This window comes from Maniola jurtina, chromosome 5 (genome assembly GCF_905333055.1).
Source record: "Maniola jurtina chromosome 5, ilManJurt1.1, whole genome shotgun sequence".
Lineage (NCBI taxonomy): Eukaryota > Metazoa > Arthropoda > Insecta > Lepidoptera > Nymphalidae > Maniola > Maniola jurtina.
Genome location: NC_060033.1, coordinates 16,081,839 through 16,097,367, shown reverse-complemented (window position 1 = coordinate 16,097,367; position 15,529 = coordinate 16,081,839). Strand labels below are relative to the sequence as shown.

At 43.0% G+C, this 15,529-nt stretch overlaps 3 protein-coding genes across 4 annotated transcripts in view; 1 reads left to right on the top strand and 2 right to left on the bottom strand.

Annotated features, from left to right (window-relative positions):
* Positions 1–481: 481 nt before the first annotated feature.
* LOC123865432 (DNA ligase 1) lies at positions 482–9,782 on the bottom strand. 2 transcript variants are annotated; one of them, XM_045906449.1, is made up of 17 exons: positions 9,521–9,782; positions 9,279–9,385; positions 8,887–8,949; positions 8,723–8,803; positions 8,113–8,479; positions 7,740–7,994; positions 6,888–7,091; positions 5,901–5,985; positions 5,314–5,458; positions 4,867–5,057; positions 4,387–4,518; positions 4,168–4,288; positions 2,493–2,655; positions 1,959–2,122; positions 1,475–1,716; positions 1,119–1,265; positions 482–965 (listed from the first exon to the last, which is right to left on the bottom strand). In XM_045906449.1, exons 2-17 carry the CDS (start codon positions 9,351–9,353, stop codon positions 827–829), a joined length of 2,574 nt encoding a protein of 857 aa, XP_045762405.1. In that variant the 5' UTR covers positions 9,354–9,385; positions 9,521–9,782; the 3' UTR covers positions 482–826. The 2 variants fall into 2 exon arrangements, with proteins under 2 accessions (XP_045762405.1, XP_045762404.1); XM_045906448.1 differs by having other exon boundaries at positions 9,279–9,782.
* LOC123865436 (histone-lysine N-methyltransferase SETMAR-like) lies at positions 2,902–3,878 on the bottom strand. Its single transcript, XM_045906456.1, has one exon. The coding sequence runs from the start codon at positions 3,762–3,764 to the stop codon at positions 3,138–3,140; it is 627 nt and encodes a 208-aa protein (XP_045762412.1). The 5' UTR covers positions 3,765–3,878; the 3' UTR covers positions 2,902–3,137.
* A 316-nt stretch (positions 9,783–10,098) lies between the features above and the next one.
* LOC123865433 (non-canonical poly(A) RNA polymerase protein Trf4-1-like) overlaps positions 10,099–15,529 on the top strand; it is a 32,345-nt gene continuing 26,914 nt past the window's right edge. The window contains exon 1 of the mRNA XM_045906450.1: positions 10,099–10,783. Within this exon, the coding sequence (XP_045762406.1) occupies positions 10,446–10,783 (338 nt within the window). The 5' untranslated portion in view covers positions 10,099–10,445. The remainder of the gene's footprint in view (positions 10,784–15,529) is intronic.

Here is a 15,529-nt window from a genome sequence, read left to right as displayed (position 1 = left end):
GTTATTACGCGGAAGTAAAACCTTCAGAAAACTAAACTTAAAAAAATAGCGAGCAATCGAGCAGGCGGGTCACCGGATATTAAGTGATTACCGCCGCCCATGAACATCTGCAGTACCAGAGGAACTTTGAGATGTGAGACGAATGCAGTGTATCTCTTATGCGACTAGGCGCCAATCATGCTTGCAGAAGTACAGTACCTACTGCCATTTTTAGGGTTCCGTACCTCAAACCCTTAGGATCACTTCATTGTCTGTCTGTCTGTCTGTCTGTCTGTCTGTCAAGAAACCTATAGGGTACTTCCCGTTGAGCTAGAATCATGAAATTTTTGCAGGTAGGTAGGTCTTTAGTACACGTAAGGGGAAAAATTCAAAAACCGTTGAATTTGTGGTTACATCACAAAAAACTAATAATAAATAATTAGTATTTTTAACTTTCAAACTAAGATAACTATACCAAGTGGGGTATCATATGAAAGGGCTTTACTTGTACATTCTAAAACAGATTTTTCTTTATTTTTATGCATAATAGTTTTATCGCGCAGAATGTCGAAAAAATACGACTGTAGTACGGAACCCTCGGAGCGCGAGTCTGACTCTCACTTCGCACGTCTATCGGAAGCGCAGCCAATGAAATATAGAACTCATTGCTTGAGGTTAAAATTTTAAACACAAGAACATCACAGAGAACTCGTGCTGTCGCGTGCTGTGCGTGTGAAAAACCTGGCGCATATGCAACAATAGCGGACGGACGCGCGCTATGATTGGCTGGGATATTTTTGCGCCGTTCAAAAATAAGATTTCTGCACAGGTTGATTGGCGTAACGGTTTAATAGAAGTCGTCGAAGTCGCGCTGCTTCTGCTTGTCGCTGGAGTTCTTGACCTGGTCCTGCGCCGCGTACAGCTGCGCCACCTGCTGCGCCGACGTCGCCTGCTCCGGCGCCTTGTCGTCGCGGATGCGGATAAACCTGCACACGAACAATCAAATCTTTACTACTTCTGAGTGCAATAGCCACTATTGTGTACGCCCTAACGTCTAGGGCGTACACAAAATTTCGTATCTATGCTGTTGACCACTAAGCGAGAACATTCCATCCTTATTCTGCGCTAACAGCACTGACCTGGGGAACCGCAGCGACACTCCCTTGTCGGGATGCAGCAGGCCGATGGCGGCGCGGTGCGCGGGCGACAGCGACAGGTCCGCGCAGCGCACCTCCACCACGCACGCCGCGCTCAGCCACACGTCCGGCTCGTGCGACGGGGAGAACCTGACCACGAGCAATAACGCTCATTCATGAACACATCCTTATTTATAGACTAACGCTTGGCTGCAATCAGATCTGTTGGCAAGTGATTATGCAGCCTAAGATGGTGCGCACACGCATAGAAGATGCCTATTCGCTCTTGACTTGAAGGTCTATATTAAAAGTGGAGGGGAAAACAGGCGGAAGGGCGTTCGCCGAACACAGAAACTTACATGTAGTAGTTTCTTGGCGCGTCGATGACGTGCTGCGTGAGCAGCTCGCTGAGCGTGTTGAGGTCCTCGTCGCTGAAGCCGGTGCCGATCTTGCACAGGCTCTGGTAGTGCTCGCTGGCGGGGTCGTAGCAGGCCAGCAGGAAGCCCCCGTACACGCCCGCGCGCTTGCCGCGCCCGTGGTACGCGCCCACGATCACCGCGTCGATGGTGTCGCCCACGCCGTCTAGGTAGTCCTTCTTCAGCTGGACAAACGACTCCGTTACACACACGCATCTCCTGACGAATTAGCACTAAGGGGAACGTCAAATCTTTATATCCATTCATTCCCACTTACATCCCACCCTGGCATGTGCTAAAAAAATGCTGCAGCTACCGATTCTGCGCGGGCGCTTGAGCGCTACTGTTACTTGTGATATTATTAGAAGAACTATTAGTACAAGATTGCCCTTCTCTGAGAGTGATTAAATAGAAGATAACAAAATACCTTGAGCCAGTTGTGCGACCTCCGCGCGATGTCGTAGCGCGAGTGGTCGCCGCGCAGCGCCTTCACCATGAGCCCCTCGCACGAGCCCTTCACGGCCTCCTCCAGGAACTGCTGCACCTCCTCCTCGCTGCCGCAGTCGCGCCCCACCGCCATCTGCCACGAGCCTGCCACACCACAGAACTGAACTGATAGTCTACGCAGCCAGCGTCTACTCGCGCCTGACGCAGGTACGCGGTACGCTCTCTGCGTGCCAAAAGAAAGGTCAATGAACATGGCACCCCAACTATCAGATTTGACACCCCATCCGTCTCAGAAATAGCATCAGAGTCCCATTGGACTCGACAATCTCAAGGCCGGTGCTGAAAAGGGCTAAAACAAAATATAGTGTAGGCGGCCAAGTTGCCTGTGAGGACATGCCCGAGCTGGAGGCCCGACACAGGCAGAAGACATCACAACAGCCGCTAATCTTCCACGTTTGTGTATGTACAAGGGTTATGTGCCATGTAAACTATAGCAATAATTGAAGAGCCTTACCTTCAACCTCATTGAAGTGTTCCCTGAGCAACTTCCTTCTCTCCTCGAGTGGCTCTCGCACCAACGCGCGGCCGTTGAGGTACAGCAGGTCGAACACGAACACGCACACCTGCACCTTGATGTCCTCTTCGGAGGCGTCCTTGCGCTTGCGCGTCGATAACACCTATGCCAAGTATTGGGGTTAAAGTATGAAATTGCCGATTTGTACTGAAAAATAAAAATTCGTTTTTTTTTTTAAATTTGACATATTTATTTAATCAAAATAATTACCATTATTATCTATACATTGCTGCCATCTGATAGGAAGCTCATTTATGCCTTTGCGATAGAACTCTGGTGATCTAGATTCGACAAACTGTGTGAAAGCATTTTGCACTGCCTCCTGAGAAGAAAACTTTTTATCACGCAGAAAATTGTCCAAATCACGAAAAAAATGGTAGTCCGTTGGAGCAAGGTCTGGCGAATACGGAGGGTGACGAATGGTTTCTAATTGCAGTTCCTGTAGAGTTAAAACGGTTTCTCGTGCTGTATGAGGTCTCGCGTTATCGTGGAGCAATAATGGTGAAGATCGATTCATAAGTTGGGGCTGTTTCACTGCTAGTTTCGCTATCATTATTCGGAGTTCGGCGCAGTAGACATCTGCCGTTATTGCTTGACCAGATCGGAGAAAGCTATAGTGAATAACACCACGCTGAGACCACCAAACGTTACCATTACCTTTTTATTGGTAAGTTTTGCTTTAGGACACTGTTGCGGCGTTTGTCCTGGGGTCAGCCATTGCATTTTCCGCTTACCATTATCGTAAAGAATCCATTTTTCATCACATGCCACAATTCGATCCAATATTCCTTCATTTCTGTATCGATTCAACAAGGCAACGCAAGTTTCAACACGCGTTTCTTTCTGCAGATCAGTCAAATCATGAGGCACCCATTTTTCATATTTTTTTATTTTATTGATTTGACGCAAATGAGTCAATATTGTTGGTAAGGTAACGTTAAACCATGCCGCTAATTCCTGGGTAGTTTGTCTCGGATCAGCTTCCACCATCTCTTTCAAATCATTGTTATTCACCTGTGTGGGCGGTCTTCCACGTGGTTCGTTCTTCAAATCGAAGTTTCCATCACGAAAGCGTTTAAACCAAAATCGCACAGTGCGTTCATTAGCAGTCCCCTCTCCAAACGCAACATTAATATTGCAAGCTGTTTCTGCCGCGTTAGTTCCGCGTCGGAACTCGTATTCAAAAATCACACGAATTTTCGAAGTATCCATCTTTATCGTCTAAGCTGAATAAAAAAACAACTGAAAGTTGTTAATCGAGTGTTGCACATTTTTTAAAAGAAGAACTACATAGGTACCGTATGAAAAAAGTTTCACTCAAAAATCTCAAACCATGAAGGTTCTATGTCAATTCGAAGTACCTATTACAATAAAACGGCAATTTCATACTTTATCCCCTATTATTTTATATTGTTCAATGTTGTACGCGGAGTTTATCAGTTAATTTGTTTGCATCGCGCGAAACCGAGTGCGCGGCGATAAGTTTGTGAATAAAATAGCTACAATTTACTTCTTTTAATTTTTGCATAAGTTTGTAATTGATTTTTTTTACTTCTCAATGAGCTAAGGGCTTGAAATTTTAAACGTAGGTAGGATCTAGATTGGTGGCACGCACCTGGAAAGGCAGTATCTGTTTGTTGGCAGTGTCGTAGGCCACCGCCTCGCAGTCCAGCACGCAACTCTTCACTGTGTCCTTCAGCAGCGACGGCAGACGTTTGAGCACGTCCGGGTATTTGCTACAAGCACAAAGCTTATATTTTCCGAAGAGAATGAAACGGAGCAGAAGCTATGGTAACAAATTGAATAACTAAGCTGGATTTCAGTCGCCGGCTACCTGGTGTTGTTCTCCTGGTTGCGGCTGTAGACGGCCGCGTGGCCGAGCCGCGGCGCGTCGTCGCCGGGCACGTGGATCTGCGCGCGCTCGCCGTCGTACTTCCACTCGCACGTGAACACCTCGTTCTCGAACCTGCGCGAGCGCAACATGCAGCAACTTTGAATGCGAACCGGCATGAGTGGCAGCTTCTAGTGCCAACATCCTCTTTGGGTCACATACTTAGCAAAGTAAACTAACAACTAAATCACACTCATATTATAAAGGCGAAAGTTTGCATGTGCGTTTGTTACTTTTTCACGAAAAACTACTGGACGATTTTTGCCGCAATTCGGAATGGAGATAAATTATACCCTGGATTAACACCCTGGTTTTTATTTCGTAAAATCAACGAGTTCCCACGGGATTTTTAAAAACCTATATCCACGCGAACAAAGTCGCGGGCATCAGCTAGTATAATTATAAAGGGGTATTGATGTTTACCGGTTAAACACCTCATGGACGCCCTTGGTGGGGTGCGCCAGCATGGGTTTGAGCGGGATGCCGGGCGTGAGGCGGCAGTGGTCGGGCAGCGCGCGCACGCCGTGCTGCAGCAGCACCGGCACTATCAGCTCGTAGTTCGGGCACTCGCAGTACGTCGTCTTGATTATAAGCGCGTATTCGTCCACACGGGCCTGCGGTTGTAGCAAACAACAATGTTATATAGCAGCAGGGTCTTCTCTGTTTTGGATCCGACTCTTTGAACCTGATTCTACAGGGCCTGCCTGAGCCATCAGGAACTGGAATTAATATTGTAGGTACTAAAGAACAATTTCATGATTGAACTCTAAGTCTTAGCTCCTCAACCCTGATGGTGTAGGGTACCGCATCGTCAGCGTAGTGGCTTTGAAAGCCAGTTTTTTAAAAAGTTTTTTTATCGTAATCACCGACCTTGAACTTGTCGGCGCCCATGTCCGCAGCCACATTGAGCTCGCCGGCGCCCTCCCCGGCGGGCGGCGTGGCGGCGCACGCCAGCGCCAGCGCCTGCAGCAGGGACTGCTCCGCTAGCCCGATGCGCAGCTTGCCTTCCAGACTCCTGGAACGCATTGGCTCGCTAACTCCCTCGTCACTGATAGCGTAATAGTCATGACAAAATGGACGCCACAAAGAAAGAGACCTGAAGCGTGGCCCTAAAAAAATTGGATGGTCAGATTTTTTTTTTGAAAAATTAGAAAAGGTAAAATTATAAAAGAAGTACCATACGAGGCGTTGGAGAAAAATTGTAGAGGCCTCCCAAGATTCAGGAAGGCGTTGAGTCGCTGTCGTCCTTTCTGCACCGCCTCCGCATCAGAACCTGACTCCACACAGACTACTCCATCCCAACCCGTCGCCTACAGGTAACTTGCCAGAATGAGGGGTACACTCCACCACGCTGATCAAATGTGAGTCAGCCAATTTCACACAGCTTTGAAAACACTTGGACGAAATCTCATACAAATAGCATTTTAAAATATTCTGAGGAAATTGTGGGAAATCACCTTATTAAGTATCGAGCTTCAGAGTGCCGGCACGCCACGTATAGTGATTGGATTTTGCTAATTTTCTTGTTGACTGATGCTTGGCCTGTGAAAATTATTAAAGGTTTAAATTATTAAAATTAAGTCATCGTTATCAAATCATTAAATAGATATTTTTTTTTTATATTTTTTTGTTTTACAAGATATCTGTTTATTTTCTTTATTATCATTTAAACACGCCATAGCACTACACATAGGTATCTATTGTGTAGTATAGTAGTAGCATCCCCCCCCGGAAGCTAGCCAGCCAGCCGTGAGGCAGCCAGCCAGCTGAGGGAGGGTATGTGAGACTCGCCGGCCGAGAGGCGACCGGAATACCCACTAAACCCCAGCGGCGCTACTGCGCGTCGCCTGGCGACTGGGTCACGGGAACGCCGAAGCAAACAACCGCGACCCAGCCAGCGACATCTGCCGAGGCAGACCCTCCACCGGGGACCTGACCCTGGGACGCGCACGTCGCCCGCGTCCCATCCTACGCTTCGTCCACTGTGCCCTCTGCTAGTCAGAGGGACACGCGGGAAACCTCCCCCCCTGCCAGGTCATTAGCCATAGCCAACAATATCTCCTGCCCCAGGTCGCCGCTCTTGTGCGCCGCCGCGCGCATCTGCGCGAGCGTGCGCCCCGTGCACTGCCCCACCGCCTTCATCAGGCACGTCTCCGCTATGCCTGCACGCATACTCTATTGACAAGACAGAGCGCCCTCACCGGTCATGACGGCCACTTCCCGGAGCGCGGCGAGCACGCGGCGGACAGTCAAGGGCGGCGGCGCGAACATCATGCGCTGCGTGGCGCGCGCCTGCTCGGCCACCTGCCCCAGGTCGCTGCTCTTGTGCGCCGCCGCGCGCATCTGCGCGAGCGTGCGCCCCGTGCACTGCCCCACCGCCTTCATCAGGTACGTCTCCGCTATGCCTGCACGCATACTCTATTGACAAGACAGAGCGCCCTCACCGGTCATGACGGCCACTTCCCGGAGCGCGGCGAGCACGCGGCGGACAGTCAAGGGCGGCGGCGCGAACATCATGCGCTGCGTGGCGCGCGCCTGCTCGGCCACCTGCCCCAGGTCGCCGCTCTTGTGCGCCGCCGCGCGCATCTGCGCGAGCGTGCGCCCCGTGCACTGCCCCACCGCCTTCATCAGGTACGTCTCCGCTATGCCTGCACGCATACTCTATTTACAATTATGTATATTGTATTGCAATAGTAAATTGTCCAACAGGGAGCTAAAACCAGCATTTTAAGAATCAAGTATGATTGGCTTTTAGTCCCGAGTTAAACACTCTACAAAGCCGAAATCTTTTTCTAAAGGTCGATGTGAATATTTCCTTCCGCATACTTTACTTTTCACTTCAATTTCTAAGAAATAAAACAGTGATACACCACCGCGATCAGTGGGTCAGCTCACTCTCATACTTCACCTCTTCTGGTCATTACATATTATATGCTCTAGCAAAACATCAATAAATCACCCACTGCCCAGTCCGAGATCAGAGACGTTTTAGTTAGATGTAAGGAGTGGGCTCCTGAATGTCAGGGAATGGAGGCGCATAAACCCTTGATTCCTGCTCAGTTCCTGTGAGGCTACGGCACTCTCTTCCTTTAATATGTGTCTGAAAATTGAAAATCTGCACACCTTGGAGTTTTTCATAACGTTCTTTGTGAAATCTATCAATTCACACCTGGTTAGTGTAGTAGCCTGAGCGCTATTCATTTTGGGAGGAGCCCCTACTCTGGAGTAAGGCAATGATGTGTTGCAATAGTGAAATAATTAAAATAATATACTGTCAGAAAACCAAAAATACTGACCTAGCTCCAGGCTATGGTACGCTGGTGCCAACTGATTCAAACACAAATAGATACTGGGCAGCAAATCGTCGGGAGTGAGCGCCATCACAGACCGTAAGTAGTTGCTCAGAATCTCCACCATCTTGAGCCGCGCCGATGTGGCCTCGATGGCCTCCAGGGTCTTGGCCAGCGCCAGGTAGGGGATCTCCTGCCCTTTGGACCAGCATGCGTCGTCTATAGGATGGTATTTGGCTTTAGCTGGGTTGTAATCCACTTCTGAAATAGTTAATTCCATACTAAGCTGTACATCAAGCAAGCAACCATATTCTGCTCAACTTTAAGATTGTAAAATACATTTGAAATAAAATAAAAAAAAACAAAAGATTTGCTTTACCTGCAACTTTTTTAACAGTAGTATCAGAATTTTCAATATTCTCTTTCTCAACTCCATTACTTTTGCTATCTCCCTCCTTCTTTTCCACTTTCACTGTAAAATAACTATTGACTGCTGGACTTTTCTTTGCATCTTTCTTCGGACTTTTCTTTGCAGGGGGAGATTTCTTTTCTTCTTTTACTTTTTTTTCTGCATCACATTTCTTAGTTTGTGCTTTGGATTTCTTGTTTTTGGGTGAGTCATATGTTTTAGGCTTCTCACTCTTTTCTAGTTTTACTTCAGTGTGCTCATGTTCTTTACTAGATTGGCTGGGTGAGCCGGGTTCACTTTCCCAACTTTCTATTCTCTGCCGTTTTGTTTTCTTTTTCTGAAATAAAAAGTATATTCTTTTGTAATAGCCGGATTATATTAAAACTGTGGTTATATCAGCACCTGACAGAAACATAAAAGTACTAAGTATTTCATACTTTGCTAGCGAATATTTAATAAACTATGGAAATTCTGTACATATATCACATAAGAATAATTGAGACCAATATACTGCAGTACAAACAACCATAGAAAAGAAAAAAAGAAGAAGAATAATTAATAATTATTTCATGAATCTAACCTTTCCAGAGCTCCCCGGTGAGGGAGACGTCTCATGCTTCATTTCATCATCGCTACTACTTGATCTTGATCGTTTCATTTTCTGCAAATCCAAGTTATATCTAATGTAATAATTATTATTCCTTGAAAATTATAAGTAAATAATTTATTTTATTAATTTGATACCTTAGCATTTCCATTAACTGGTGTGGTTTCATTGCTGGAAGGAGTATCTGATGATGGAATAGGCTAGAAAAAAATTCAATTTTTTGGTAGTTAATTAATATTACTTCCATGATGCTGTGAACAGAATTTTCAAAAAATGAATGAATGACTTTTAAGTAAGAACTAAGAACATATTACAGTAGAATCTCACTAATCCAGCACTTCAATAGACCAACATGTCTAATAATCTGGCACCTACAAGGGCCTACCTTAGGACAACAAGTTGCACAAAAACAGAACTCAATTAAGGATTAGTCTCTGGTCTTTAATAGTGCCAGATTAGTGAGATTCTACTGTACTTATATATTTGACGCATTCAAGGCAATAAATCTAAGTTTATAGGTGTAACTTACTTCATCTTTGTTTTCTTTTTTAACTTTGGCCTTTGGTGTGATGTTGAAGAACGATGTGATGCTTTTTTGAGACATACTTCTGAGGTTCAGTAACACATTTGTAGGGACTGTCCTAACACAAGGGGTAAAAGAGGCAGAGTATAGAGCTTGAACAGCGGTTAACAATGACCGATTGCTTAGTGAAAATACTATTCTACGTGTAAAAAAATGTTTGATTATATTCATAAAACAAGTGATATTACTTGTAATGCGCCGTGAACAGTGTAAACTTGTAAACTTCCACTGTACTGTTGCCTTTCAGGCGAATTGTAAACAAAGAACTTTTCATAAGTCATGAACTAAATAGGCCGAAGAAAATGTACTGTACTAAAGATATTTGAGATTTTCCTATGAATATTCTTACAATTTCTTGTAGTTTATCTTAACCTCAATCACTTCGTTTAAAAAATTTAAAATAACCTGCAAGGCGCGAAAAACTGTAATTTGACAAATAACAATTGTGACATTGACATCTCGTTAAGCGCTAGTGCTGTTCTGTGAACACATGTGGTTTTACATGTACCTATTTACGATTCGACTACCAACAAACAACAACAGCCTAACTATTTAGGGCCGATTTTTCCAATCGCCAAATAGCTTTTATATGAGGATTATAGTGATTTTGACAGTTGTTGTATAGAAAATCCATCAAAACCTCATTCCTCAGATAAAAGTTGTTCAAGACGATTGAAAAATTGGCCCAGTGCCCACTATACGACGTTTAGCGACTTATTCAATTTTGTAATCTGTATCAAAAAGCATTGATGGATTGAGCTACATTATTAAGTGTTTTGAAACAACATTTCCTGTGAAATTACACTATTTTCAAATATTATTTAGTAGAATATTTTTTTGCTAATTATGTGGTTACTTATTACTATCTTACTTTTTTCAAACATAATTAAGTTATTAAAGGTATGTCTACTGAACAAAAGTCAAAATTATCTCGAACTTATTTTGCTAAGATGGCGCCCTCTAGTTCATGAAGTGTCAACTATCCGCGTGTCGTCCATGTTCCGAATGTGGTGTGACTTATTTTTGTTTTGTATTAATTTTCAATATAGTAATTATAAATGTGAAATGATGCAAAATGTGTTATACAATATAGTGTATAGTCGCTTCGGCTGAATGGATCCCTACGTCGGGTGGTATCAGCCCGAGCAGGAAGGACCCGCGAAGCGCTTATGGCTTCGTATCTGGGAAACTCAAAGTGAAACAGACAAAATGAACCTCAAAAACTTAGAGAACGCTAACCCTAATGTGAATAAAGCACCGGACTTTATACCATTGAATGAAGTGAACGGTGAAAGTAGGAATAATAACTACTTCAATCCAACGCGGAGGAAAGCAAACGACAACCGCGCATCTACGTTTAACCTGAACCAAAACCACGATGCGCTCATAGGGGAGTACGGGGGCTGCCCTTGGCGGGTGCCCAATTACCACTACAAGCCCGGGATACTCGGGTAAGTGCGATTTTCATGTTTGGTATGTGCTGTCGCCTGTCAGTGCGTTTGACAAGTTCAGTGGTCGGCGCGAGGACTGCCGTGTGCTGGTGTCGGAGCTGGCAGCGCGGGCTGCGGCCGACGGGCTCGACTGTTGACATCGGCGGCCCACGACCATTGCAGAGTCCAACTGCATGTGTAATCGAAACTAATTATAGGTAATAACCCCTAACTTAAATCTAACATGATTTTTTGGTTATGATTAATATTATAATGGAATTGAATTAAAATTTGTAGATTTACTTACAAATAGTTAAGACAAAAACTGAGAAGCATTGGTACATATTTATTGTATAAATAAATAATAAAACTTAGTTTGTTAGAATCTGTTAAAAAAAGTTTATTTATAAACATCATAATTATTCAAAGAATAATGAGAATGTTGGGCAAACCCCAAAAGATCTATTGTCTTCATTTCTTAGTAAAAAAATATCTCTAAATGTTCACATTGACCAATAAGATACTTGGATCATTAATTTATTCATGACTTGAATATTATTATACAAAGTAGGTAAGTAGTTGTAATAACTAGTGATAACAGGCCAATTATATCAGTTATAATAACATTATTAACATTGCGAAAACTGTAAGATGTATAAAACGTGGGAAATCTCCGGGACACGATGGCCTCAGCATTGAGCACATACTCTATGCCAGTGATGAAGTTTATCGGGTCCTGTCCATTATATTTAAGTTATGCTTAAAGCACAGCTACTTACCAAAGGGCCTCATGAAAACGATAGTAGCCCCCATCGTAAAAAATAGAACCGGCGATCTGTCTAATCTTACCAACTATAGACCCATATCGTTAGGCACTATTGTCGGAAAAATACTGGAAAGGCTCTTACAACCCGAACTGACTGGGAACTTTAATATTGATGATGCTCAGTTTGGTTTTCGTGCTGGACTCTCTACAGATTCAGCCATTTTAAGTCTCAAATATACTGTGAACTATTATGTTAATAGGGATACTTCAGTATATGCATGCTTTCTAGACCTAAGCCGGGCATTTGACCTCGTTAACTACAAAATATTATGGCGTAAACTAGATGGTCATGTACCGAAAAAATTAATGAACTTGTGGAGATTTTGGTACGAAAACCAAACCAACTACGTAAAATGGGGCGACGCACGCTCTAGTGAATATAGGCTAGAGTGTGGCGTACGTCAAGGAGGGCTGACGTCTCCGGATCTATTTAACCTCTACATCAATGACCTTATTGGGAGACTGAGAAGTACCAAAGTCGGTTTCCATATTGGTAACGTCTGCGTTAACAATTTGAGCTACGCTGACGACATGGTGCTTCTCAGCCCCTCAATAAACGGGCTTAGAAAACTGCTCAGTATTTGTGACCAGTTCGCTAAAGAACATGGCCTCAAATACAATGTAGCGAAAACCGAAATGCTCATTTTCAAAGCGGGTAAGGGTCCGGAGATCGTTCCGCCGGTATTTTTGAATGGGTCGTCAGTTCGGGTTGTTAAGAGCTTTAAATACCTGGGTCATATTCTAACAGATGACATAAAGGATGATAAAGATATGGAGAGGGAGCGCAGGGCTCTCTCGGTGCGGGCTAACATGATAGCGCGCAGATTCGCGCGTTGCTCCGATGACGTGAAGGTGACGTTATTTAAAGCTTTTTGTCAATGTTTTTACACATGTCAACTGTGGACAAAGTTTACCAAGCGCAGCTATAATGCGCTTAGGATACAATATAACAACGCCTTCCGCATCCTAATGAAGCATCCGCGTTTCTGCAGTGCTAAAGCCATGTTTGCTGCGGCGAGGGTCCCTGACTTCTTCGCCATACTCAGAGCGAGGACGGCTTCCTTCTGGGAAAGACTAAGACACAGTACTAACTCCATCTTGTGTGCTGTTAACGAAGATCTGAGTAATCCTTTTTCTAAAAATTGGTCAAACCTGCATCGGTGCGACAACAACAGCTTTATTTAGATTAGTTTATATACTATGCATATCTACATTAAGCTGTATATTATTTTGTGTTTTTTCTTTTTGTTTGTTATGGGTTGTTTTGTGACTTATATTACCTGAAATAAAAATTATTATTATTATTATTATTATTATTATATCACTATGTCACATGGTTATCTGTTTATCTGCCATGTGTGTAAACTGGCAGGTTTCTGCAATGTAAATAACACACTGACAACAACTGTATACATAGCTATCCAGCTGGTTTTTCTCACAATAACTTGTTACTTATTTAAGTAAAATTATTAGTTCATAAGATTTATAACCTAGCACTCCAACATACTATCTATCAGTAAAATTTTCAGAATCAGATTTTGAGTTTTGGAGTTCCCTACATCCAAACTTACAAACTGTAGGTACCTCTATATTATAATAAGATTATCACATCATTTTTGGTAATTTTTATTAAAAGGTTTATCCACACATTAAAAAAACTTCTAAATACATTTTTTTAAAGAAATTTAGTATATTCTCTATGGTGAATCACAGTAACTTTACTATTGAAGTGGACTTTGCACCTCAATAGCATAATGGTAACAAATTAGGTATAGAATTAGAATATCCCTTAGGATGTTGTATTAGTAGTGATATCCTAGACGTTGTACATACGTCGTTTCAGGAATCATATTACACAATCGAAGATTATGTAAATGATAAAAAAGCATGGATTTGACTCGCTCCAGCAATGCGCGGGTCTGCAATTGCTTGTATAGTATAGAATATTATTGTAAATTGCACAATTGAAAAGAGCAACCGCCGAGTTTCTTGCTGGTTCTTCTCGGTAGGAACGGCATTCCGAACCAGTGGTAAATTATTTGACGATTCAAAAGCACTTGTAAAAGTTTATTTGAATAAAAATCTATTCTATTCTATTCTATTCTATTCTAATCAGAGATATTCAGAGAGTCAGGGGTTTGATTCTGGCATCCTGGGCATGCACTTCTAACTTTTCGGGGTTATGTGTGTTTAAGCAATTAAGTATCACTTGCGTTTATAGTGGAGGAAAACATTGTGACTTGTAGGGGGGCCGCTAAAGATCACAGAAACTATTCTTTTTATAAAACAGATGACTCAAAGCTGTTTCTGTTACCAGTCCAGCAATGCGACAAGTGCTTGTATAAAAACTAATTAGATTAAATTTACAGGGCCAATATATACTTACTTTTTTTTACTTTTTAGATGTTTTTGTGTCCAGTTTTTTCAAATTTTTAGTTTAATTTTGTTAATTATAAGTACTTAATTCAATCCTCGCCTCAACCTGTTAGCTCTAAGCATAGTGGGCAACGGGACAGCATGACTTATTTCCCCAAAGACATCAAACTAGATCAGGGTCAGTGCCATACATAAACATACAAACACATAAACATGTAAACAGTAATTGAATCATTGCTAAGCTGCCAGATGTAGAGTAGGGCAAGTATTAATAGTAAGGTGCATAGTTGATTCATTTCATTTTATTGGCTATTTTTGTATAAGTAACAACTTTATTCTGATAGTGTATGGACTTAGTTGGATGGTCTGGAGTTCAATCCCAGGCATCCACAATTAATATAGAATCTAATGCACCCTAACTTTTTAAAGTTATGTGAATTTTAAGCTGTTTAATATTACAAACATTAGACTCATTGGGAACCCACATCGTGACATTGTGAGAAAACCTACATGACTGAGAGTTCTCCATAAGGTTCACAAACTTAACCTATTCCTAGCACAAGTTTTACGCTTAGTTGGAGAGGAAAGCATGATGCCATCTTTATGCCTAATAAGTGTCAATCTGCACTTGACCAGCACAGTAGACTATGGCTAAACCTTCTCATTGTAAGAGGAGGCCTGTGCTCAGTAGTGAACTGGCGATGGGTTGTTGATGATGATAAGTGCATATGACCACCTCTCTGGCGCAGTGGTAAGCGCTGTTCTTATCAGTGGGAGGTCCCGCGTTCGATTCCCGGCAGGGGTTTAGAATTGTAAAATTTCTAAATTTCTGGTCAGATCTGGTGCTACCAAGCAATTTAGCATTTTGGTATGACACCTTAAAGAAACCAAAGGGGTATGTATGGGTTTAATAAAAACTGCCATATCCCTTCCAGGTTAGTCCACTTCCATCTTAGACTGCATCATCACTGACCACCAGGTGAGATTGCAGTCAAGGGCTAACTTGTAACTGAATAAAAAAAATTCAATAAGCATAAGTCGTTTGAAACTATTTACAGAGAGCTAACTACTCACGATAGTCAAGTTAAAGCTTTCTAAAGTGTGACAAGAGTTTGAGTTCCAAAACAAGTTGAGGTTTAGGATTAGTTTGACCCAGTAGCTGGTTGGTCAGCAGCGCGAGCGTGGCGGGTGGACGGCCTTGCGAGTCAGTGCCCCGGGCGCGCGCGCCGGTCGGCTGGGCGAGGGTTACGTAAGGTAAACAAGCGGTCGCAGGTTCACTTCCGACCACAGTGAAAGTCATTCTAAAACTTTTATGTGAAAGTATGCAAAAATCGAAAAAAGTTGGTACATTTCACTGGAATTTTTTTTGGTGGTTAAAGTTTCTTGATGTCAATCACTTTTGAGTAATTATGACAAACAGGGACACGTTAGAACGTGTAGGGGCCCCTAGGCACATAGATTAGGGCTCTTATTATTGTATCCTACAAAAAGTTAGTTTTGCAAAAATTTTATTCGTTTCAAAATAAAAGAAACTACTGCTTATGAACCCTGGCTTTCTGGGTGCT

Excerpts from the sequence above, each read along its gene's own strand:
- LOC123865436 (XM_045906456.1), bottom strand. The coding sequence starts at position 3,764 with ATGGATACTTCGAAAATTCGTGTGATTTTTGAATACGAGTTCCGACGC.
- LOC123865432 (XM_045906448.1), bottom strand. The coding sequence starts at position 9,503 with ATGAATATAATCAAACATTTTTTTACACGTAGAATAGTATTTTCACTA. Across the intron at positions 5,058-5,313 it reads TGGGCGCCGACAAGTTCAAG|GCCCGTGTGGACGAATACGC; the intron begins GTCGGTGATTAC and ends CTACAACCGCAG. Across the intron at positions 966-1,118 it reads GTGTCGCTGCGGTTCCCCAG|GTTTATCCGCATCCGCGACG; the intron begins GTCAGTGCTGTT and ends GTTCGTGTGCAG.